Source organism: Diorhabda carinulata, chromosome 3 (genome assembly GCF_026250575.1).
Source record: "Diorhabda carinulata isolate Delta chromosome 3, icDioCari1.1, whole genome shotgun sequence".
NCBI lineage: Eukaryota > Metazoa > Arthropoda > Insecta > Coleoptera > Chrysomelidae > Diorhabda > Diorhabda carinulata.
In genome coordinates, this window is record NC_079462.1 from 22,183,824 (window position 1) to 22,211,265 (window position 27,442).

At 31.0% G+C, this 27,442-nt stretch overlaps 1 protein-coding gene across 1 annotated transcript; it reads right to left on the reverse strand.

Annotated features, from left to right (window-relative positions):
* Window positions 1–3,839: 3,839 nt before the first annotated feature.
* LOC130891722 (putative uncharacterized protein DDB_G0271606) lies at window positions 3,840–25,831 on the reverse strand. The gene is made up of 15 exons (XM_057796621.1): window positions 25,647–25,831; window positions 24,662–25,160; window positions 21,259–21,408; window positions 20,842–21,013; window positions 20,603–20,787; window positions 19,618–19,717; window positions 19,430–19,479; window positions 18,899–18,943; window positions 18,070–18,832; window positions 17,463–17,990; window positions 16,253–17,201; window positions 14,417–14,594; window positions 14,303–14,359; window positions 14,162–14,245; window positions 3,840–4,101 (listed from the first exon to the last, which is right to left on the reverse strand). The coding sequence occupies exons 2-14, from the start codon at window positions 24,763–24,765 to the stop codon at window positions 14,212–14,214; spliced, it is 3,315 nt and encodes a 1,104-aa protein (XP_057652604.1). The 5' UTR covers window positions 24,766–25,160; window positions 25,647–25,831; the 3' UTR covers window positions 3,840–4,101; window positions 14,162–14,211.
* Window positions 25,832–27,442: the final 1,611 nt, after the last annotated feature.

The following is a 27,442-nucleotide window of genomic DNA, read 5'->3' on the forward strand; positions in this document are numbered from 1 at the left end:
TGTTTAGTACACTGTGGGTTTTTATTAATTATATAGTAAATTCAACAATAAATTATAATTTAGTACTAGGATACTAGGCTGTAAAAATGCTTTTTTTCGGCAACAGTCCGGAAAGTAACTTCATTGCTAAATCGGTGCAATTAATGCAACCAACAGGTTCATTATTATTTTTTTTCTATTGCAGACTGGCAATCCAAAATTCTCTAGGTTAGTACATTTCCTAACAAAATAATCAAAACGTCAATATCAGAAGTTTTAATTAAAATTCTTGAGCCTGGTTTCGTTTTAGAAGCACGAAAAATAATCTTTGTATCTGCCTCTTCGTGATGACATTCATAATTAGTTTTTTTTCGGAATTTTCATGAACTTAAGACGGTTAAAAAGATTTTTTTAATTTTTGATTATTATTGTCAAATGGTCATTTTTCCAATAATCAGTCATAAACAGCACCAAAGTTTCTTTAACACTATAATTTTTAAGGCTTTGCAAAAAAATGCTTGGTCTAGTTTGTTGAGGTTTTGAATTCTTTTCTGCTTTCACGTTCGGAATCTTTGACTGTGGTAAGTAGCGATCAAAAATTAAATGTATTTCTGTAGAGTTTGTTAAACATATTTCTATAAGTATTGACTTTTAACATCTCTCCAGTACATGAAAAACGAGCAGATTGCAATTGTGGTTGTGGAAAAGTCAAACTATATTCGAGATTAATTTTTTTGTTTAGACTAATTGCCAACAAGCGCACATATAAGGCTCATTCCATATTCAAATATACTTCTTGTACTTGTCGTTGATACTGAGGACTTTAGTCATACATTGAAAAGCAAAATTGCAAATTATGTTTCATTTTGTATGTTTATTAAATCTTGCGCGAGTTTAAGAGATTTCCGAGATAAAATTTAATTTTTGTTGATAGCCTGCCTTCTTTAGATGCAGCTTTACCCGTCGAAATATTAAATAATATATCTTTGTCAATACTGTCATCAGATCAATATTTCGACACCACCTTGTTCATAATGAAATATCTTTATTTTCATTTAGGTAACTTTAATTCAATAATCAGACCGGTGCAAAATGTTAGTATCGATTTACCTGTCATTTTAGGCCAAATTGTGAATATCTGGGAAAATTAACATACCCAGTATATCAATATATAGATTGGCAAGAAGCAATAAAACAGTTGGAGATCTAGGAAACTTATCAAACTCCAAAGATATCTCAACGGTAACGAAGCTAAGAATTTATGGGACAACCTACTGTGTTATATGTTAGTGAATGTTGGGTCACGAATAAGAAAGGATTCAAGTGGAACAAGATGAATGTAGAAAAAGAACGAATGTAGAGGTTTAAAGGTTATATGGTCAGGCAGAGATCGGCTATATAGTAAGGGCATATAGCCAGAATGGAAGAAAACAGGTGGGTGAAAGAAGCCTTAACAAGTGAAGAAGGCGCAAAAAGAAGAAGAGTGCGACCATGGCTAGATGAATGTAAGGAATAAAAGCAGTATAGTGACTTCAAGCCATGGGCCTAAAGGCCTACTGCGCTGTTTGTCCAAATACGAGATTTCGTTTTCGGTATGGAGACAATATTGTGTTGTTTGAAGAAACAAAACTTTAATTTTAAATCCCTATCAGAAAATTGGTTAAATTTAAATGGATATCATCCAACATTACTTTTTAAACGGCATCTTGATCACCTCCGGCCAAAATGATGCTTCAAGCTGTTCCTTAATAAAGCACTAATTTTTTATTTTAATAATTGCTACGTTACAATAATTAACTGTTGCCTTTTGTCAAAAAAGGTTTGGTTTATGTCTATTAGAAAAAATGATGTTTTGGTTCTCTGCTAATAGATTTGTAAAATAGGTACAGGTATATAGGGTGCATTTTAAATGAGTGATTAAAATTTTTTAATGTCATTTTGTGTACCCTTGCCTTTGATTTTCAAGTGAATAAAAAATAAAAATCAACTATCACCACTTTATAAAAAAAATTCAGATGAGAAATACCAGCAAATCGGCTTTATTAGAAGTAAGAGCAAATAAAATCGGATTAATAAAATTGCTATGATTCCGATAATTCCCTAATTTAAAAAAAGTTTTACAACCATTTGGGCCCATTAAGTATTTACAATTTCCAAAATTATGATTAAATTAAATAAAAAAAATATATAAAACTTATCTACATATTTTCTAATCTAATCGTGCATCACAAAAGCTGGATAAAGTTGAATTTATTACAGTAAATAAATCTAAATAAAAAAAAATGCCCTCTATCCCTACTTTAAAGCGTCATTTTTCTTTTGTTGATTTCAACTGATATTTTTTTTTTTAATTTTGTCATTCAGTTGATTTCATATTATTTAAGAATATATTTTTTAAATGTTTACTTAAATGACTGATTTGAGCTGAAGATTTTCACCTTACAGTAACGCACAAAATCTTGAAGAATTCTGATAATGAATTAATGAAACTACAGATGAATCTAATATTACAAAATATGCAATTTACAAAACATTCGGTGACTCCAAAAGTTTTAGATTAATAATTAGATAATTACATGATGACTTTCGATTGAGTACATTAAGAAGAAATACGTAAATTCAAATTTAAAATTACATATGGAAAATTGAAACTACAAATTGATAATAATCCATTAATCATCCAAACATTTTTAAACTCACATGAATACAAAGGTTGTTAGTAAAGTAAGTTTCATTTTGAATTAAAAAAAATGCAGATATAGAAAAAATCTACCACTTTTACAATATATCGAAACATAATGTAATGCAATCTCTCAGTTTGTCATCAGAGATCTACCTCTGTCATGAAAAGATGGTCAAAAACGTCAAAGTTGCTTAGATCACTTAGTCTAAAACTTATAATTATGCAGATGTTAATATTAGATAACCTTGAAATATCAATTCTTTTGATTGAAATTACCTTCATCTAAAACCTATAATCATGCAGATGTTAATGTTGATGAATACGAAATTTATATAAGAAATAATTTTTCATAAAAATAATTTACTTTTATGTGTGATCGCCTAATAGTTCAAAATAACTTCAACATAAATATGAATAGTTCAAATATATGTTAATTGATGATGGAAGCCAATAATGTAAACATTGGATAATAATTTCATATTAGTTATTTTTATCATAGATTGACGGAATCTATTTCTATATTTAAATCATTGTAAACGTCATTTGTCGTTTATGAATATGATTGGCAGTTGAAGAGTCGAAGCTCTATACGAGTCTTATTCTTTAAACTGTCAAACCAATCTTCATACCATCGCCATTTCTACGTTCTTTTCACAGATATTTCAATGAGTTTAATTTGTTTAACTTTGTTTTGTCTTTCCCAATTTTACGAGCTGGATAATGGAAATGTAACTTACTTTACAAATATACTTGCTATTTTTGTTTTAATTTATAAATGTCACCATATGTTATAGTTTCCAGAATAAAGAATTTGTGCACTGTAGTCATCGGTTATTTTTTTGTCGGTCATTCATTTTGCGTTACATATACATTTAAACTCTAATAATTTTATGCATTTTTCAGACAAACAAATAAGAAAAATGATTTACATTCACGCCCGTGGAGTACTATATTAACATTTCAAAATATTTCCATGTCATAAAAAAACTAGAACACATACGGAAGATTTATTTGACATAATTTACCATAGCTTATTATGATAAAATTTTAAATCAAAATATCCTTGTTCAGTTAAATGACTAGGAGTCTTTCTAGGAGACGGTCCGTCTTCATCACCGCATAAAAAATTTTCCGTTGTACCCTTAACCTTACTTTTTTCAACACTTCCCAATTCCAGTTTTTCCATACCCATTTCCAAGGAATCTAAAACATCTTCTATCGGATTTGGGCCGTTGCCCAAATCTTCTAGCTCCTTTTCTTCGATTTGTTCGTCTTCTTTTTTGATAGATTCTTCTGGTTGGATTATTAGTGAACGTGGACGTTCCAATTTTTGAGAAGTTTGTTGTTTGGCAACGTCCTTTGTAATTTGTACATCACTGGAATATTTTTTTAATATAGCTAAGGTATACTTTTAAGTTTATTGAGATACTATTTGTGCCCTGGGGAGAAAATAAAAATAAAGTGAATAAAAATAATAATAAATAATAAATGAAATGCAAATTAATAATAAATAATAATAAATTTATATTTTAACAATCTACACAAAAATAATATATTGCGCAATGTATGCGGGAAATAGAATAATCTCCATGCTTGTAGCTGGTGGTATATCATCTTGTCACAAAAGTATTAAATATGCAATTTCCACACGTGTGATACACTCAACTTTTCCGATGAATTACTCAATATTTCATCTTATGAGCTAGTACAGCGTTTCCGAAAATATGGGTCACGACCCAGTACCAGGTCGCAGAAAAATTGTAAATACAAAAAAAACTTTAACGTAAGTTACAATTTTTCAAATACTTTAGGTTTCGTCGATTAAATAGCAGACTTCCAGCATCTAAATAAACTTTTCGATTTAAGGCTAAATTCCACGATTTCGAGTGGTTAATAAAAGTAGCTTATTTATGCGACATACAATCAATTTATTGAATTCAAAGGCTTTGGGTCAAATATTCGGAAAAAATTACTTAAATAATTGAAAAATTCAATTTATGGAAACGACTCTTGAAAGAAAATTTTGAATCTTTTGAAACATTACCTAAATTTATTGAAACCCATTCAAACTAGGATCACGAAGAAGATTTACATCTGGAAACACTGTTAGTTTCAAATCCAGAACATCCGGAGCTATTAAATATGAGGATATATTGAAAAATTCTCAGCCTACTATAAAACCAAATAAAAGTTCAATGTCAAAATATTTTATTACTCAACATATTCTCCTTTTAATTGGAGTCATTTATTACAGCGAACCTGCAACGTCTCTAGACCTTTCAAAAAAAAATCTTCTTGCTCTGTAAACCAGACCTCCACAGCTTTTATTACCTCCTCGTTGGAAGAAAATTTACAACGTTTTCAACTTTTTTCAGTTGAGGAAATTGATGATAGTCGGACGGTGCCAAATCTGGTGAATAAAGGGGGTGTTCTAGTAATTCAGAACCTAAATCACGAATTTTTTGCATGGCAACATGAGATTTGTGTGCAGGGGTGTTGTCCTGCAAAAACAAAAGACGTTGGGGTAGCTTTCCCCGTCTTTTCTCTTTAATTTTTTCCTGTAGAATGGTCAGTAATGTATGTGGATTGGATGTCATTTATCTGTAGATATTGAAAAGGAAGAAATGCTTAATATTGTGAATAAGAAGTTAATAATTTAATTGGAATTTCATGCGGTACCGATCTTAAGAAAAAGCAATAAATTTTGAGTTGCGCTGTCAAAAGGAATATCCAAGGATAAACGTCAAAGCGATAGGCCTCGGTCTTCTATTAAATGCTGTATGCGGCGCCCGACTAGTGTAAACGTTCCAATTGAAGTCTGAACACCAGACCCAAAATCAGCGTTCAATCCAATTAATACGCGAACGTCGACGTCTCATTCATAACAGTGAATGAAGAAGAGGAGACACAAGATGATTTAATATTTTCGTGTCAATCAAGAACAATTCAAACATCGTAGAACTTGTTTGGGAATTTATAATACAAATGCCATCAAAAAGGTGTACTAAACCCATATCCCCTGAAGAAATTGTTTGTCACTTTTATTATATAATGCACAATAACCTTGGATTAATTCAATCAATAGTTCGTCTTTGTCTTTATCTAATTTTGACATTTTGTGTTGACGCCAAATACAACGTTACTCTGCAATGATTAGAAATAACTAGAGATGCCGCGCAAAGCGTTTGAATTGCGCCTACAGTATCTACACGCCAACATCAGAGGCAACAGTACATTTCTGTAGTAAGCAAAGTGACGTGGCGTTCGGCGTGACTCTGTACGCGGCCGACGACGTTTATAGGATACCATAGCCATACATTTTTTAATGCTTTTGGCACTACGTAGTTATGCATGTGAAAATGCGGTCTTACCCTTGGTGTATCGAAACATATTAGATGTCGAACCTAATTTGAAATTATTATGTGATAAAAAACATCACCAACCTTGTATTTAGGTCAATATAATATGTAAAACTTTCGAATGAAGATAACCGATGTGTCGAATTATTTACGTTTTTGTTATATAATTATTTTGATTTTTATCAAAAATCAAAATTTCTTTGTATACAAATGTTTGTTTTATAAGGTAGGTCGTGAAAAAATTAAAATCTCGTACTGGGCCGCGGTCAAAAATGTTTGGGAAACGCTGAACTAATGTGATTAGTATATCGGGTAGGTCGTTGTAAAATGTAAATTTGAATTTGAGGATTAAACAGTGCAAATTAACATAGAGATATTACCTGTAATATCTCTAGGCAAATTAATGGTTTTTTGGTTGCCTACCTATTTTCTTTAATTGTATAAAAATATATTTTTGCTTTAAACAGTAAATTGAAATACTGATAACAATACATTGATCTAATGACAAATCAACATAAAAACGATTGATCATTTAATGGTAATTAATCAAGTAGCATACTATGTTACTTATAGATGGCGTAACAGTATTTTATATAAAGCTTTTAACATGGTTATTTATAATATAATAAAGAAAATAGGTAAAAAAATTGATTTCTAGTTAAGCTGTGGTATAATGGCGTGAAAAGTTAATGAAAAGATATTTGAGAGAAAATTGTAAAATATAAAAATCTTTCAAAGTATAGACGATTAATGATTGGGAAATATATAAATGAGGGTAGTTTTCTAAATAGACTTCTCAAGATTTATACAGAGGATTAAATAATTTTCTTCTCGTCGTGTTGTTACTAAACATCCAAAAACTTGTTGTGTACAATGATAAATTATTATATATAAGTTTTAACCATTGGCTTGATTCAAATTTTATTCTCGAGAGAGAATTTTTCCTATTTAAAAAAATGCGTTGATTTTTATGCGTAGTTTATTGAATAAAGATATTTCAAAACAAATCAAATATAAAAAAATAGCAAAAAATAGGTAGGGGAGTAAATAGCACAAAAGCAAGAACCATATATTGGGAGAAAAATAAAATTTGTTGGCTCAATATCACCAACTAATTTTTAATTTCAGTTTAACCCTTTGAGTACATTTGACGAGTAATACTCGTAAATTTTTTACTTGGGTGAAGTTACTGTGGATGAGTCTGACTCGTCATCTGAATATGAAAAGCTGGTGTTGATTTTTGCGGTACCTCAGCCAGTTGGCGTTGTTCGTAAACAATTGCCTATCGTTTGTTTTCTACATCTTACAGTTTCAAATAAGGTTAATTCCACTTATAATTATTTTATCCCCGTTTTTTAATACGCAATATAAGATGTCTGAATTAAAAAAATCATTTTTTCTACGTTCGCTATTATATTCCGTTTTAATTAATTCATTTGCATAAAGAATGTAATTTCTGAATCGGTCAAAAAGCATGAAAAAAGTACCGTAGCGGTTCATTTTTTCACGCTTTTGCGTTTAAAACAATGCCGTAACGTGTCATTTTTTAACGCAATTATAAAATTGTTTATCAAAATAGTTAGTTGTGAAGGCTTTCTTTCTCATGTCAATTCGTTTCTGTGAAACTTTTATTTCTTGATATTCATTCAATAAAATCCGTTTAGTGTCTAATTGAAAGGAGTCTAGTAATAATATTAGTGATGGAGAGAAATGGTGAACAAAGTTTAAACTGCACACCAGAAGATGTTGAGTCGGCAACTGTAGCGACTATGAATCATCTCCCTGAGAAATCCAGTGAACAGTATTTAAAGTAATATAATTCTTTTATGGAGTGGCGTACTAAAAAAGTATAAGCAGCTTCACAGAAAGAGTGTTACTGGCTTACTTTGAAACTAAATAAAAAATGTGGAAGTCTTCAACACTTTGGTCGACTTATTCAAAATGAAAGGCAACCTAATGGTAAATAACGACGTAGACATCAGTAAAAACTCGTAACGCATATTTGTAAAATAAATCAGACCCAAAAAATCTAAAACCTTTGGCCGTGAATAAATTAATAAGTTTCTGTTGCAAGCTCCAGATGATCATTATCTCATGCTTGAGGTATGACAGCAAAAAATTTTAATGTAAGCATAGATATTATTTGTAACATCTTTCAGGTTGCTTTAATATTCGGAATCGCAGGAGCTCTGTGGAGGAAGGAATTATGTAAAATGAAGTGTAACGATATTAATAATACCGGAAATGCTTCATTTATCACAGTACGTGATACAAAAATTCATGTTCAACGTCGATTTATTGTTATTGGTGGAATATCTGACAATAGATTAAACTTGGTAAACATTTATAAAAAATATAAAAACCAACGACTCACAAATTTCAAAATAGATCATTTCTTTTTGCACTATAGAAATGGAAAATGCAAAACCCAACTTGTAGGTATTAATACCTTTTCAAAAATTCCCTCACTTATCGTAACATATGTGAACTTACTTAATCCAAAATACTACACTGGACATACATTTCGAAGCTCTTCGGATTCCAGTAGTGATATGATTCAACTAAAGAAGCGCGGTGGGTGGAAATCTAACACAGTTCGGAGGGTTACGTAGACAACTCTATAAAAAACAAAATGGATTCCGCAGTGAAAATTTTAACGGGAACAACTAGTTCGACTTCAAGCAACATTGTAAAAGTTCACGATCCTACCAACAATCCAATAAGTACTAATACAACTATATATGATGTTATTTCTTTGAACTCGTTAAATGTTGCCAATTCAAGTACCAATAGTAATGTAACTTCTTCACTTCAAGTTAATAATGCTCACAGTTCTACTTTTAATATTACTATTACAAAATAAAAATTGATAACTACTACTAACGTAGAAAAATATTTATATGAAACTCGTGAGTAAAGTAACTTTTTTCACTCGTAGGAATTGCCGCACTCGCCCTCGGCTTTTCCTACTCGTGAAAATAAGTATTACTTTACTCACTTGTTGCATAAATAACTATTATGACAGCGAAAATGATAGTTCGGATGAAATAGAATTAAAGATAAGATAATTGCGATTACAGTGAATTAGAGAATGAAAATTATGAAAACTGTAATGATTTTGAAATTAATACTGACGATAGCAGTACGTTAAAAAAGCACCCGGCTGTTAGCGAGCGATAGTGAATTTGCTATCGAACAATTGAAAGAACAATGGATTTGAGACAAAAAAGAAAATCTTGCTGATATAAAACAATTTCAAGAAATAGCTGAAATCAATGTTTTGTATCTGCGCAGATTAGGTGATAATTCTACATCATTGAAAGTGCTAGATCCAAGTTCTTACTGAAAATTTTCGGAAAATGATAGTAGAAGAAACGAACAGATATGTCAATCAAATAATTCCAAAGATTCCAAATAGATTTCATTTCGGTCAAAAAGACCTATTATAAATACTCCAATTTTTGAAGCCACTATGCTAGGGGATAGGTTTTTGATTATCACAAGTTTACTTCAGTTTATAGACAACGAAAAGTTGGATAAACATTATAGAATTAGAAATACAAGAAATTGAGTTGATAAACTGAATAATACATTTTGACAATCTTTATACTTCAGAGAGCGTAGTATCGCTAGATTAATCCCCTTCAAAGGACGTTTCAGTTATATTCAGTTCAATCCATCAAAACGAACGTGATTTGGAATGAAAATCTATAAACTTTGCGAGTCTTCATCAGGTTATTTTAATCGTATTAAAATCTATGTTGGCACAGATGAAATACCGGGAACTGATATAGCTACGTCTGACAGTGTTGTCCTAGAAGTGGCATAACCAATTTTGAAAAACGGCTACACACTGTACATGGTCAATTGGTATTAGGTGTCATAAATATATTTAAAATTACTGAAACAAGATACAAATGTAGTTGAAACTGAGCGAAAGAACAGAAAACACATGCCAAAAGAGCTTGCTTCCCTGAAACTAACAAAAAGAGAAACCAAAATGTTATTAACCCACGGTTTATTAGCACTAAGATGGGAAAATAAAAAGGATGCTTAGCAAAAAAGATTCAAATATTGATTTAGTTGATACAGAGAAGCGAAAAAAGATGACACTTTCGTCTAAATTATAAAACCATCATTTGTAGTCGAATATTATAGAGGTTTGGGAGGCGTTAATAATCAGGATAAATTGCTAGCGTGCTTTCCTGTTATGAGAAAATACTTGAAAGGTGAAAAGGTGAAAGCATTTTTTCTAATAGACATGGCCATTTTAAAATCACATGTTCTACACAATAAAGTCAATTCAAAATTCAAAACAGGCATTGTCCAATTTCGTTTAAAAATCGCTGAAGAATTATTGGTGCATGTGGTCTGGCCAAATTATTACACCCGTGGGCGCCCTTCAACTGGCGATGCGCCACATCGTTTGCGAGCAAAAAATTGGTTACATTTTCCGGAAAATCTTCCGGCAACAGAATTAAAGAAACAACCCACATAACGGTGCCGCGTACGCGGTGCCGCAAATAGCCTTTTTGCGCCTTGTGCGAGCTTCTATAACTGCGTCCTTGTTTTTTTACATATATATAAAGGTCTACTTTATTTCATTTAGGGTGATAAAATAAAGCACAAGGAGCTTGGTATTGGTGGACCAATTATCTAATTTTGGAAAAACTTGAACTGATGTGAGGAAACAAGCAGACGAACTATTTAAGTGGACCCTTCGTTTCTTATACCACCCACTGTGTCTCACTCACTAAAACTCAAACATCCTCTAGTGCAAATGCATCGCCCACCCTGATGCTTAAGATTTAATTTTTGGGCCACTTGGGTTTTCATACGTCCATCATAAAATAACACCCTGCACTACTTGTTATGGTAGTTTTGAATAAGGAAGGTAGCATAATATAAATTACGTTTAAGTTTGTATTGGTGAAAAAATGATTATTCGAAAATATTTGCAAATATTATTCACAACTACACAATACACAAGTTAAAATGAGACCACAAATGAGTGAGTTCCGTTAACGTCTTTTTTATGTACAAGGCTGTTCTTAAGCAAAAACTATATTATCTGAACTTAGAATGGTATAACTAATGTGCTCACCATCTTTAGCTACATAAAGAAATTCGTCACACAGATATTTGTTCTCAACATCCTCTAATAATCGGCCTATGCGGATCGGTGTCCGCATAACTCGCACCGCTTGACTCCGATAGACAATAAACACAAATATGCTCGTGCACTGCCAAAAAAATGAGCGCGATTACCAAACTTAACAGACGTTTTTGATGATGATGATACTGGCATGTATAGTTCTTCCAATATCAATTGCAGATTATAAAAACCCTTGCCTATAATTTTGTTTGATATACCATAGGCGTAGATACCTCATAAATTTACTATTTTCACAAATACGTTTAAATATATGGGTGATTCCATTATAACTGTGATATTCAATGTCCTGTATTGTTTTTTTGTACTAGTCATTAATTAATAATCAATTAATAAAAATTTTGTGTTAATTGAATAATTCTTAAGATATTTAAACATTATTTTTATACAATATAACTTGCCACTTAAAGAAAACTTATACTACATCACTTGAATGTCAGTACCGTGTCATGTCCATTCCTAGAATTTACCGATAAATTATTAATTTTTTTTGTCGTAACAAATGATTTAAACTAATTACCTTATAAATTCTAATGTTTATGATCAAACTGAGGAAAATTGATGCACTTGTTGTTTAATATCTTAAGTTACCATGTCAGTACCGTGGATAAATGAGTCAGTACCGTGGAACTCAAAATCCGACATTTGTGTCTTGCTCGTGATACTTTGAAGTTGTAGTAAATTCCTCTTAGAGTTTTATTTTTACAGTAAAATAGATGAATAATATGCATAAAAAAGTTAGAAAAGTTAAATTTTAAAATCTTGAAATTTTGAATAAAAAAATCACAGTTAGAACGGAATCACCCATATGTTTACCTTATGCGAAAAAGTATTCGTTGAAAGGCAATCGAATCATTATTAATTGGACGGCATTATGCACCGGTATTTAGACAAACGTACTTTTTGTACTCCATTCGTTTTTTTTTCTGGAAAACGAAATTTCAAAGCAAAAACCATAAAGGAAAATGAATTCTCTGCAAATAAAACAAAAGAAAAAGAAACATTTCGAGTCCAAAGTATGTTTATAAATAAAAATGGTAGTCAGAATCGTCTGAACTAGAGTAATCATTTGATTGAATTATGAAGGGTTGTAAAGGCACGGTTGATACCACATACTCATCTTCTTTGATAATATGTTCAACACAATTTTTCCAAAGTTCTTGGCGGTCTGCTGCTATAATTTTCTTTACGAGTTCTACAACCTCTTTTCTCAGTTCTGGACACTGATTACATTTTCGTAATTCTGATTTTACGTTTGCTCATGTCAACTCTATTCGTGTGACTGCAGCGCCACAGTAAATATGAACTACTACTATTTGGTATCTTAAGGAGTTGCCGCGAGTGGTAGGATGCGTTGTCCATAACGATTACTGATTGTGGTGGAATGTTGGGTAACAGCTCTTCAATAAACCACTTTTCAAATAATTCTGCTGTCATATCTTCATGATAATCATCTGCGCAGTTTTTAAAATTTTTAGCAGATATTAATAAAGCATTAGGCACGAAACCGTCTTTGCTTCCAGCGTGTACTATTATAATACGTTTCCCTTTAGATACATGGCTCATTCAAACAGCAATTTTTACTATTGACAACCCAACAGAAATTTACTACATCGTGACTGTCGAACCATGTTTCATCTAGATAAATTATGTGTGTATTAGAGCCTCGGTAGTCTTTTATACGTAAATAATCTTATCGCCATCGAACTAACCTTGACGATTCAGTTATTGCCATACGTTTATTCAGTTTTTTGTGTTTAAAACCACATGCTGACAAAACTTGACGCAATGTTTCTGAACTGGTTTAATTGTATTCTGGATAATTTGCTACTTTTTGCTGTATTACTTCTAATGTAGCAGTCCTGTTCTCCTCAGATAAACCATAAATTGTCCTACGTATAAAAACTTGAGAAGTTTTGTTAACTGATTTCAGTTTTTCTTTACATATTTTTCTGTTCTGTGAAAGATCCACAGCAACCCCTTTCATGACTACTCGATAAATGGAAAATTTATTTACTCTAGTTAATTCAGCAATTCTTATTATGATTGCATAATCAGATTGCTGAATATTTTTCATTTTTAAATATTCCAATATATTTAAAATAACTTGCTGTTTTGTACATTTAAATCTTTATTATTAAATTTATACTTGTCTTTATCTCACTACACTGTACAATTTCATTCTCTTCATTCGCCCATGATCTAAAAAACGCCATATTTCTATTTATTTAAAGAAATTTATGAATTAAATTAATCTCAACAAGCCACGCCAATGCTTATCGCAGACATTCTGGCAGGAATGTTTCGAAGAAATTGTCTACCGACAGCTTCGGCCAATAGAAACGCATTTATGTTTACGATTAGATGTTTTCATTGGTAAACAGTCGAGATGATGAGTCCACGTGGACTGACAATTTGTTACATGTTTACCGAATTTTATACGGAGAGCAAACATTATGTTTCATTTCTCAGTAAATAAATATTGGAAGAACTTATCAGGAGCAAACCGAAAAAATAATAGTCCTGTCTGGTCTGGTCATTCTTGCGTCCCCCATAGTCTACGCCCTGTGCCTGGGCACCGGTGCCACCGCCCTATTTACGGCTCCGCGCGTATGTTATAAACAATCATAAAATAAGAAAATAAACCACTTGGCGGTGCAAACAGTACCAGACACCTTTGCATTTAAATATTTCTATTTTGTGTCATTTATAAATTTATTTACATTTTTTAATTGAAATTTAATTTAAAAAATATATTTATATCAACAATGTTGATATTTTCCAAATGAAATAAATGTTTTACATATTAATCCATATAGCAACCAATTAAATCCATAATTTATGTTCAGAAAAGTCTTCAAATAATTCAGTACTCAAAGGGTTAAAAAACGTGATCTCAATTTATTTCGATCAATTTTCATTTTTTGAAAAACTAAAGAATCTCATAAATAATATTTTACACTTTACCTTCTAACCGAATCAACTAGATAAAGGAACTTAACGAGGGTTGGTAGGATCTAGGTGCGTTGTCGGATAAAGGACATTCGAGACCTAAATTGAAAATAAATTTGAATATTCACTTTTGATTTTTTAACTCATTTGACTCACTCATTTATTTGAGGCGGATATCCGTATGTAAGTTCGCATTCAGAAGGTTGTATTAACCTAAAATTCAGGAGTTATTTTATAATAACTTTAATAGGAACAAATCAAGTTTCTTACTTATTATAAAACCGTTTTGCTTTTGTTCTCGACGGTGTAACTAACTGTTCCGTATTATTTGTTTTGAACAGTTCGGCAGCAGATGGCACTCTACGTTTCCGCAATTCCTTCTCAGGTTCTTGATTTTGAATTTGGTTTTGTTGAAGTGTATAATCTCCTGCTTGATTAACTGTATGTCCTATATCAATATATGATGATGTGTTAGGTAAAAATCATGCGTGTATCATTTCAAGAATACAAACTTTGATGCAAAGAATTTAGTTTTTCAGATATGGAGAGAAAACATGACAACATCAAAAGAGCTCATTAGATGTAAATTAGGACTTGGAGGCTTGGAATAATACAACAGACATTGAAATACAAGTACCTTGGAATTAAACTTAACATTAATGGAGACGTAGAAAAAAATGAAGTCGAGAGGACAAGTAGGTGAAGCAGATAAGGTCTCGAGATGTTTTAAGAACATAGTACGACGCAACAAACACCTAAGACAAGAAACAAAATCATGAATTTATAAAGCAGAAATCAGACCTATACATCAGAAACATCAAAAACGAAACAACTCTTGGAGACCACAGAAATGAAAATTCTCAGGTGGATCCTGGAAAAGGCCTATTAGACTGAGAAAAAAGCCAAATCATCAGTCGATGATGCGACATTAACGAATGGGTATCACAACCGAATGACAAAGGATAGACTGGTAAAAATAGCAAGGGATAAATCTCCAATTGGAACACAGAGTAGGGATTGACCACGAAAGAGGTGGATTGACAATTTAGAGCCTGCATGAGAAAAGATAACGAACAAGGAACAGGCGTTAGACCTATTATGAGAGAAAGATGAAGAAGATATAGGGAGATAATAGAGTGGGAAAATTGTATACTTCATCCGACTTTTCATTACCATTCATTCTAAATAACTATTGCAAATATTATCATTGAACAAATGAATGAAATGCGTACATTATGTTTGTACAAAGTGCACTGAGATCTCACACATCACCAGACAATCATATGTGAAATAAAATTATTCATATTGGCAATAGAACAGGAAAAAACATTAAAACTTGGTATGGTATGAAGTCACTGTTTATGACATTCTTAGAACATACAGTTACATGAAATGCTACTCCTGCCATTCTGCTCAGCAAGAGGAACATGGCAAAACATCTCTAGGATTGACGTCCATCAATGAGGATTTTCTCTCTTAGCTTTTTTTTAAACAGGATTTAAATTTTTCAAAAATGATTCCAGCTCATGCGTTGCTATTTTTTGCAATTTAATTATCAATAGAATAATGGAAACATTCATTCTTTAGGAATTAATAATCGATTTCGATTTTTCCAGAAAAATATAAATCAGAGGAAACTTGGAAAATATAAATCCGAGATTAAATGTAATACAACGTCATATTTTCGAAAAAAACAGCATTTTTTTAATGTTCAGTAGAAACTACTAATGTTAACTTGAGAAAAATAAAATGAAATAATGATAAAAAGAGCGTGAAACAATTTTAGAAAATCACATTTTCAGTCCCACTCACTGCGCCATGTTACATAAGCTACTTCTTTGCCTACAAGTGTTTATTTCTGTTCATTACTTCATAACCAGTTTACAAAATTTCCTCAAACTTGAAGTAATGGGAAGATGCAAGAAATTTTCCAGAGATGCAACACTTAGTCTAGAAGCACAATAGATTTAACTAGAACTTTGAATCGTTCGAGCTCGAGGAAGTCTTGGACATAAAATTAGAAAAACACATCAAGTTATTCCTTAAAAGTATTTCTAAATTCACATTCTCCCAAAAGACATACAGAAGGATATTGCAAATTATTACCTAATTGATTTACATTGTTTCCATACATAGCATGATCACCTTGATCCATTTTAGCAAAAGGCGTGCTTTTAGGCACTTCCACTTGTTGGATTGTATTAGAATTAGGTACTTGATGATTTTGATAAACTTGCGAATGATTCGGAATGTTGTGCTGTGATAGCATAGGTTGATGCTGGTAGTTTTGATTCGGTTGAAGCTGGTAATTTTGCTGACTTTGATTAGGTTGAAGCTGATAATTTTGATGAGTTTGATTTGGTCGAACAGCATACTCCGATTGGCTTTGTTGTATTGGATTCGTTTGTTGGTAATGCTGTTGAGACGGAATGACATTCTGGTATGCCTGATAAATATAAGGTTGATTTGAAATTGGGCGTTGGATGTTGGGTACATTTTCTTGGACTTGTTGATTATTGGGTTGAATTGTAGTTGATGATGATACAATATTTTGATTTTGAACACCTTGTTGTTCTATATTAGGAATAGTGTTCGGTTGAAGATGAACATTGTGTTGTTGGTTTTCTTGTGTTATTGCTTGAGAGTTTTGATTGAGCTGTTCGCTATTGAAGTTTTGATTTAAAACCTGTTGAGCTGTATTTGATAGATTTGAGTTTTGCATGATCTCATTTGATGAATTCACAGCAGACTGATTTTGTTGAAACATTTGATTTGGAGCATCCTGCTGAATTGAATTTTCTTGGTTTTGATAACTTGGAGCTATGTTCTGATTCGGAGCAGCGATATTTGGTTCATTTTGTGCAGACATAACTTGATGATGTTGAACGGGCTGTTGATTCTTGTAATTAGTTGACTGATCTTGATAATTTTGTTGGAATGAATTTTGGTGATTTGCTTCAGCAGAAGTTACGGCATAAGGAAAATTTTGTTCTTTCTGTATATTTCCGGGATTATTGATGTAATTCGGTTGGGAATTATTTGGTACAAGTTCAGTCTGCAAATATGCAAAGTTATTTGCAATAGATTCACATGAAAGTTATGTAGAGAGGCTTAGCTTGGATAAATTTTCCACAAGAGGCATTTCTAATACTAATAAGTTTTATTATAATTCTTTCTATATAAATCTGTAGATATAAGAAAATTATATGCCAAATTCAAACTTGTTTTAAACTGAATTACAAAGTATCTTTAGAAATCATCAGGTGGAAAATTTATCCGAACTCATTTGCCTACTTTTAGTTTTGTGTTTATTAACCTTCGACGCAACAGGTTTAACGTTCTGAGATCTAGGTGGTGCAACAGCTTTCGAAGGTGCCTTTTGTGATTGTGTCTGTTGTTTGTAATCTCCAGCCTCGATTCCTGGTGCTTGTCGATAATACATCTGATATTGGGGTTCTACCACAGGTTGCTGCAGTTGCAAATTGATCATCGGTTTAGGTTCACCAGCACCCATGATGTGGTTAGGATCTTCAAACTTTGGTTCAATATTTTGTATAATTTGGGGTTGAGTTTGCATTATATGTTGTACAGAAGCAGCTGGGGTTTGTACTTGGGGTACAGGTAGATTAGGTTGGTTCATAACCGGACCTAAATATTGAGCTGATGTTACAGTTCCTGGGATGTATTGTTGTATGTTCAGATTGGGGACTGTATGGGCGACATGGGGTATTGAGAAACCTTGTATTGAAGGATTTTGACCTGAGACAGCTGGATACATAGCCGATTGCGTGATGTGAGGATGATTCGGAGACAATTGATGATGTTGAATTGTTTGTTCTGGTATCTAAAATTGAATTTATGTTGATAAGTACAAGATAATATTTTTCTATATCTAATTGGACATCTTTTTGTCTATTACTCACCCTTGGATTCTGAGTATATGACATTAACGGTTCTTGACGTTGAGTCATATTATATGATGTTGCATCATGTACATGACCTGTATGCATATTACTAACAGTTTCTTGGTGTTGTTTCGCCTGTTTAGATTTGGACTCAGGTTTGGGTTCGGGTAGATCCATACCATTTTTCACCTTCTGTTTTGAAGATGAAACTTTAATAGTGGACGAAGTGGGCATTGTATGTTGTTGAGCGACTTGAGACACTTGTGCATTTCTAAAGTCTCCAGATACGGGAATGGGTTGTTGATATTGGTAATTGGTCATTTGAACTGGTTGAGTACCTGTATACATTGGGACTCCATTCATGTTTACTAACTGTTCTCCATTTAGATTTGAAATTGGTTGTCCGGTCATACTTAATTGGGATGGTTGCCCGAGCATATTCATATGAGAAATTTGTCCCATTGTGTTCATTTGAGACTGTTGTGCGGGTATAAAATGTGAATGCTGACTGAATGTGTTGCCTTGAGGATTCTGCACATAAGTGGATTGTTGATATGGTATATTACTAGGCGCTGGATAGTTTTGGTTTTGATAATTCATATTATGTAATTGGGTGGGGTGACCGTAAGGTTGATTATTATTGTTAGTATTAACTGCGTAAGATTGAACATTTAGATCTGGTTGCCAATTTTGATTCATCTGAAATTGGCTTTGATTCACAGGATAATTTCCATAATACATATTAGGGGTACTTTTGGTCTCACAGGTATCTGGTTGAGGACTAGGAAATTAAAGGATTAAAATTGGTAAGTGGAAAATATTTAAACTGTAATATTCTTATATTTACCTAAAGTTTTCACTCTGATAATTGGTAACAGGCATAGACTGAACACTGGCATATAAAAAGTGTAAAATATATTTAAAAAGAAACTTTGTAATTATATAAATTTATAATCTTTATAGACAAACTTGGACTCCCAAACTTAAAGTACATATAAATACTTGTTTGTTCATTGTTAACATGGTTTAACTGATAGTAACCTTCGATTCCTAAAGCGTCTCTTTCGGGGTCCAAGAAATGACCTAAGTAAACAAATATGCACCTCAACAAATAATGTATAGTATCACAACACTATTTCCAAAGCAAATTAGTTAGGTTCAGAAAAATTATTTGTACTTATTTTTTGAATAAACAATGAAATATAACAAAAATCTTCTGAGAGATAGGAAACTGCAAGTTACAGACCCCAACAATGCAATTTTTAAATGATACATATTATAACAATACATGAATTGGTTTTAATAGAAGTACTATTTTAATAGATTTCAGAGTCCAAATGTATCTATTTAACAGTTTCGAAAAGACAAACTTACTTACCCTGTCGGTTCTTGTCTTTGTTCGATTGTAGGTGATTGGTTGTGGATTATCTGTAGAAACAACAAACAAAAACCACTTTACATATAATTTGTACCATTAGATACATCCAATATTCTCTGACCAACAACACACAATTGTAATGAAATGTGAAAATTAATTGATTAATAGTGAGTGAAAATGATGTATACCTGTCCCATACTGCAAGGTGGTCTAGGAGCTCCATACCTTCCCATAGGAGATTGGAAATACTGTAATCCATTAGCGGAATTCTTCTTTACATCTGCTACGCTACAATCGATTGATGGAGTGTTAGAATAAAAGCAGTTATATTCACCAGAGCCGAAATGATAAGTAACTACCCCATTTTAAAGTTACAAATTTGAGTAATATGTCATGCTTTATTTAAAAAGATAATTATCATTTTCTAAAATAATATTTCAAATGATCATTCAGAAGGGTTAGAGTAATTATATTTTATTTAGATATATCATATATTGCACCTGGAAAATTAGTTTTTAAGATACTTGTTAATGTTCATACTATGACTCCTTAAATGTTTGCGATTTAGGTTTAGGAATATTTGTACCCACTCCATTCAATACCTTGCCAAAATGAAGTAATTTAATCAAGTCATGATCTAATACTTGATAAATAGCAATACATAGCCTTTACAGATGACATAACTCAGAGAAATTAAAAATACAATTGAAAAGAAACTCAAAAATTGCAAAAAGGAAGCATAAAAGGTTAGGCTGGAAATAAATCAAAAAAGTAAAGACATATGTTTTTTGGTAATGCCTACTTAGAATAAAACACAGGTAACAAGTTATTTTGTGAAACTAGGGAAAGCAATAGAATAAAAAGTAGAAGAATTAGAGGTAAAAATCAAAATAGAGAAATGAAGAGAGAGTTTGAGAACATGAGAACCATGTCAAATAAAAATAAAATAATAATATACAAATGATAGTAAAAGAAGTTAAAGAAAATATATGAAGACCTGTGAGACAGATTGGAAACGAATTCACAGAGGAAAAAATGCAAACAGCTGGAAAATGGGTATCTAATAAACTGAATTAGTTTGTTAAGAGGCAGAGTGTTAAAAAGGTGGCAAATTCTGAGAGAATTTATAATCTATTCAATATACAAAAATAAAAAAATATATATCAAAATTACCTTCTTGTTTCATTTACATCTGTCGCTTGAGTGCCAGGTTCTTTGCTAGGAAAAAATCCATCATAAACTACATAATTGTTCATCTGCTTCACTGGTTCTTTCAAGGAGTAATGCTTATTAAAAAACGATAACAATTTCTCGCTTGGTCTATCAATTGCCATTTGTACAGGCTCAATATTTTCTTTCTGGAATGGAATTTTGATGAATGAAAATGTAATAATTCTTATGAAAGAGCTTACCCTTAACATGTATTCAAACAATTGCTTTCCTAATCCATTGCGTTGTTTTGTTTCATGCACATAAAAGTCTAACAAACATGGAGGAGAAACTTGATAATGCACCCCATCTCTATCAAACACATACAGACTTTTATTACCAGTTTTTAACATCCCTGTTACTGCTCCTTTAGATCTAAAAAAAACCAACAAGTAATATGTTATGATAGTAGGTAACTAACATGATATCACAAATTTTCCTTATTTATCGAAACGTGTGTCAGACAGTATAAATTGTGAGTGTTGGTGTACTGGTAGTGTAAACAGAGTGTTCAGTAGAATATCACCAATGGTTCCAAAAATTTCAACTTAGATTGTTGACAATTATTTTATATGTAAAGGTTCAATTTAATAAAAAAATTAGGCTGGCAATTTACTTACCCATTTGCATTTGGATCAATTAAAAAGTATAATTTATGCTCAGAATTTCTAAGTCGGTCAGCTGTAGTTATAGGTTTAGTCAATCCTTGAGCAGCAGCAGAAGCTTCTCCCATTGCATTTACTATTTCCGATACTTTAGTAACCACATCCCTAAAACAATAATTTTCAATAATAAAATAAAATTATTTACATTGAATGTTATATTATTAGGAAATTTACCTGAAATGTGATATAGAACAATTTTATTAGTATGGGTGGAGTTTGAATATATATATATATATATATATATATATATATATATATATATATATATATATATATATATATATATAATCTGTTCCTAATTGTACTAATTATCCATCTTGTTTAGTGTCCCCACCATCCTAGTTGTCTTCTCTCTAGGTATTCTTATGTGGGTTCAACTTTTAAATCTGCTCCTATATGCGAGTTTCTGAGTCTATTAATTCTAGTTACTCCTTTCACTCTTCTAATGTATAGTTTTACTGTTATTTTTCTCTCTGATCCCAAGATTCACAGCCGTATGTCATAATTGGTCTATAAATTGTTTTGAACAATTTCATTTTTTTTCTTTGGATATCTTTTTTTTTGTTTATGAGCCCCTTACTTAACGCATAATATATTTTTTTCACATTCTCTATTCTATTGTTTAATTCTAGATCCTGTCTTTCTATTTCTTCCAATATAATTCCTAAGTATTGGAAGCTACTAACTTGTTCGTCATCAACCCTACCACAACTTTGGCTTTCTTTTTATTCATTTTCATTCCGTTTTCTGTCAATATTTGATTCCAGTTGATTTAATTTTCTTGTAGATTATTCTAACTCTATGCTATAATCATTATATCATATGCAAAGGCGTGTTTCGATATATCGATACATTTCAGTTATCAGAAACCAATATGAATTGGCTTAGTTCTCTTCCCTGCACTTCTAATTAATTCATCCAAGTAAGCAAGGAATATTAATGGGCTCAGACTGCCTCCTCGTTGCACTCCTTGTGTTTTGAATGTCTCTGATTTCATATTTCTCTCGTTTCTTGTTAATTTGCTTCTAACATTTCTTTTCTGCAGGTTCTTTTATATTTTCGTTTATGGGACTTTATCAAAAGCTTTTACCATGTGTAGGAATGCAATGGATACTGGTGTATTTTACTAATAAAAGAAATTTATTTCCAACGCTCCACTGTATATATACAGTATAACAAATTTTCTTTAAACATCTTAAGAAGAAAACAAATAATGTCTCAATGTTTTGTTGCCCCAAGCAACAAGCACAATTACCACTAATTTTAATAAGAACATTGACACGTTAAGTTTGGATTTAAAAAAAATCACATAGATTTCTTTCTCATTGCATAGAATTATTTTGTTAAAGCAAATGGCAATATTTGGGATTATTCAACATTCATTAAAAAGCTCTTTTAAGTTTAAATATTACTACTCAAACGTTGCTTAAATATTCAGCTTGCTTTTGGCAGTATTCATAGACGACTAATTTATGACTATATTTTTACGAAATTTTCAAATTTTGACTGTCAAACATTTTTCAAATATAGTTTAATAGTGAAAGCACATTATTGCATGAATAGTGACAAATCCAACCTTGTTTTGATTTTTGAGTGACATAAAATTGTTTTACAAATTTGTTATTTTCCAAAATTATAGAGGCAAACTATTATTTCTCAGAAGAAATATGTAGTTTATAAGAAAATCAATTTTATAAATGGTAAAACCACAATTTTCCAACAACATATTATTTTCATTTAAACTTTACACAAGTCATGTCTAACCTACATAAAAGTTTAAGTTCACAATTGTTATTCATGGTATAAAAAGCAGTAATAATGAATTTGAGTACATAGCGTGTTGCCTGGAAATGTGATTTGTTTCAAAACTTTGTAAAGGTGTAAACCACTAAATTTAACATGCAGGTTATTACTTCACAGATCGATTTGTACCAAGCATTAGTTAATTTTATTTGGAATTGCATGAAATTGTATTCCAACTGAAACTGTTATATATGTATATACACGAGGTACATTTTATATTTGCTAATCTGAAATCACATAATGTCTTTACTGATATTATTTTCAAATTTGTGTAGGTGTAAGTAGGATATACTTCTACCAACACCTCTTAATTAACTTTCTATTGTAAAGGGAAGAAATTTGGCTCACATATATAAAAAAATTCACATTCCTCAAACTTGAACTGTTAATTACATCTTTAGAAGCTTAAACGGAAGAACAAAGCTAACAAAACTAACAGAAAAGAATGGAAATCTTTTGTAAATTTTGTTTTAATTTAGATAAAATTTAATTTTGAGTAAAAAAGTTTATAATGACATAGTATTAAAATGAGAACTTTTTGAATCTGTTATAGGTAAAAACAGTTTCTGTCTTTGCACCCATAAAAACCCAACATTTTAACGTTAAAACGTTTACAAGCAAACTAAGCGGAGCGTTAATTTTATAACTGCAACAGTAAAAGTTAATTAATAAATAAAGAAGTCATTAGAAAATCCAAAAGTTCCATAGAGATGAAAAACAGCTTTCAATTATAATTATGTATACATATTAGTAGTACGCGATTCCAAATCAATGATCTATTTTTAAAAACAAGAATTTATTTTCCAATGCTGATATCATCTGATATATAGGTATGACCAAGGCCAACCGTGTAGGAGATTTATGAATTAAATTATGTCTAGCTTTACATAAGTCAATATTATACATACATAAATAATGAAAAACTTAACTATTTCTCAAGTCTTTCATCTTTATGAAAAGATTAACCAAAGATACTACTAAAATAATGAAATTGTATTATGTACAATACTTTATATCAAGTTGTATATTGTTTGACTAGCTATTGATAAACGTTCACTACCAACCTAGGTATTTATTGAATAATTATTTGGCATATTTGTAGTTTACCGTAACTGCTCAACATGAAACTTTATAAAATTCATTCAAATGATCCTGATAAAGTCCAAGTTTTTGTCAAACATCTAGATTGATTTAATTAGCACTAAAATCTTTTAAAATATTTAAATTGACAACATTACAGTTTTTAGCTGATTATATTTTTTTCTTATGAATAATGAATGTAATACCATTATGTACATAGTAAGGTGTTTAATAATGTGATATATAATAGAATCATATCATATATCACTCAATGATAATGAATTAAATTCAAAATTAAATTTAGTGACACTACACTCGGACACTCAGTCATTATCTTATCCCTAATCATATAGGTTAAGGAGAATGGTTATAAAATAGAAAAACACATAGGTATTTGTTCTATAAAACAAAAATGACTGTTAATAGCAATATGTTATGATTCAATTTAAATATATAAAAATATTTTGGAACTCACCGTAATGCTCTCCTATCTCCAGTGTACCCAGGTGGAATGAGGCTGTGATTTATCTCTACTATTGGAGACTTAAAAATCTCATTGATGTTATAGTGAAATTCCATTCTATTTAATTAACAAACACTTTTATCAAACACAAAGTACTTCTACAATATTCCACACCGTTATTTAAAAGCAAAGGGAAAACACTACTTTCGATGATCAATTTTGACTACGAACACTTTTTAATAACTGTTTGACATTAATGTTAGATTTTTGTTTTTACAAAGGTAACTGTGTGTAGGCTCCAGTCAGCGTGACGATAACCCGTTAGATTTCACGTTTTCTTGTACTGTTGGAAAATAATTATATCTAGACTTTCCACTTTACTGATTATATGTTTGTTTGTACGCCTGTGTGTAAGTACCCCGGTGCCTATGAAGGTTGGAGTTTCCTTTTAAGTGCGACTGCTCTTCTACAATCCAGTGGCGGAGGCGAGATTAATCACCATACCAATTCTCTAAAATAATTTATACAACATTCTTTACTGATGATTCTTGTAATGACATTTCGCGTTCATATTTATTTACAGAGACTGTATCATTTTTATTTATGGAATATATAGTATGACAAACAGTAAAACCTTAAGTATATCATATATTAGTCTATTTCTTTAAATAAAAAAAATTATGTATTTGATTTGGCTAAAGACAAAATTTTTATTATATTATATATAGCTAACTCTAATGTATATATTTTATGTAATTAATGATTTTTTTATAAATTGACATATTATCACTAAATCACGTAGTGTCGACATAACAAAAAATAAATCATATACTTTATGTGATATAGTGTCAAACAACGCTTATCAACATTTTAAAGGTTGTGTGTTCGTTAATTCACATTAGTCTTATACAGTGCTGTCAGCAAACAGTATGTTTGTACATTAGATTTCGATATTCCAAAATTTCTATTGGTTTAATGTGTAGATTAAAGAAATTACCACTTTGCTAAGCAGCTACGATGCTAAACTAGATAAATCAGAGTTCTTATACCATTATTAGATTCACCTGTTGAGAGTATTTGTTACGTCACTGTTGACTGGAAGTTATCGATTAGAATGAATAGAGCACTTCACTGTATATTTTGAACTCTAATATAAAAGAGTGTCTACCGCTACCGCACATTGAGTACAATCTCGAATTAGTATCCAGCATTCAATATGTTTAGTCAGCTGTTTGGTTGACTTTTTATTATTAGAATTAAAAAATAATTATTGAAATTTCGTTGTTAATCATTACAAGAGGCGGTATTACGTAACTATAATATACATTCTTGGGTCTCGTTCAACTTGACACACAGATACTTGTTAACATTGTCGTAGGAAAATAGGCACCTTTTTAATTACTAGTATACAAAATAGTCGAATCGAATGTGGTTTTTGGAGTGATTGATTTATAATGAAAAGTTGATAATGGAATGTAAAATTAATTATTCCTTTATAGGCTCACATTATGAAGCAATAGTATATACATATGTATACATAAAATATATTATTGCGTTTATTGTGCAATATATAATAGAGTTGGTTCGTTTGATGGGAAATTTTTTTTCTCTGATTTGTGATTATTTATAATTCATTAACCAGTTACGTTAAGTTGTAAATGAATAAAATAGTTAACTAGGAGTCTAATTAGTTATACAATTGAACAAATTGACAACATATTTAAAACAACTTTTTCTGCTGTTGTACAAATATGTTTCAAAGATTATTTTTATCATATAACGATTATTTGATAAAAAATAATTTGATACCTGCAAATATAAACCATGAATTACTTCTACCGACCTCTATTGGTGAATCAAGAAACTTCGAAAGAGAAAGCCATTAAGGAAACTTCTGTTTCTTTAGAATGTTAGAATTAATAGTTTTCAAATGTTTCAATGAACCAGTAGATGGTAACACTTTTTGGTATCAAGACTTATTCTTAATCCACACTGACGTTTTGCGTAAGTTTACATTACCGAGTATAATTAGACATTGGTTTATTAAATTTATTGAGTTTATTTATTCAGATTAAATAAGTACGTATATCAATTTTGATGGGGAATATTAAATGGTTATTGTAGAATGGTATGTTTCGAGAAAATATTCGAGTATTATTTTGAATAAAATGTAAAAATACGTTATGTTTGGTTGAACTTAGATAAAAAACTAATGAAATTATTTTCTTTATTATGACAGATTTATTTTAGATAATTCAGTTGCAAAATTCATGGAAGGTTGTTTATGACTTTTTTATAAGATATGCGATTTTTGAGTCCTGTTTTGTGAAGATTGTATTTTAATTTTGATAAATTAAAGTTTACAAACACCATAATTTTATTTTGTTTATTGTGTAACATCTATTTTGGTTTTAGATAAATGGCTCTATCTTGCTCCTTTGTTGCCAGTTTTTGTTGCATATTGATACAAATTCTTTATTGGAGATATAATAATAATTATATAAATAGTAAATCTGCTTACCTCTTAACCCTTTTATATACAGGTACTTCATGATGGCTCGATACTCCAATTTCTCGATTTTCACAATTTCGGTGGACATTTTTTTTCTTTTAATTTATTGCGTAACTCTGGTTTACTTTTTTGACGTCAAACTTTACACTGCCACTTCTAATAAGTTATTGTTCGTTGCTATGGTAACGCAATATTTTGTTTTTGCATGTAATTGGTCTAGGCTAACTAGATATCAATACCTCCTAATAAATCCCATTTGTTTTTTGATAGTTTTATATCTA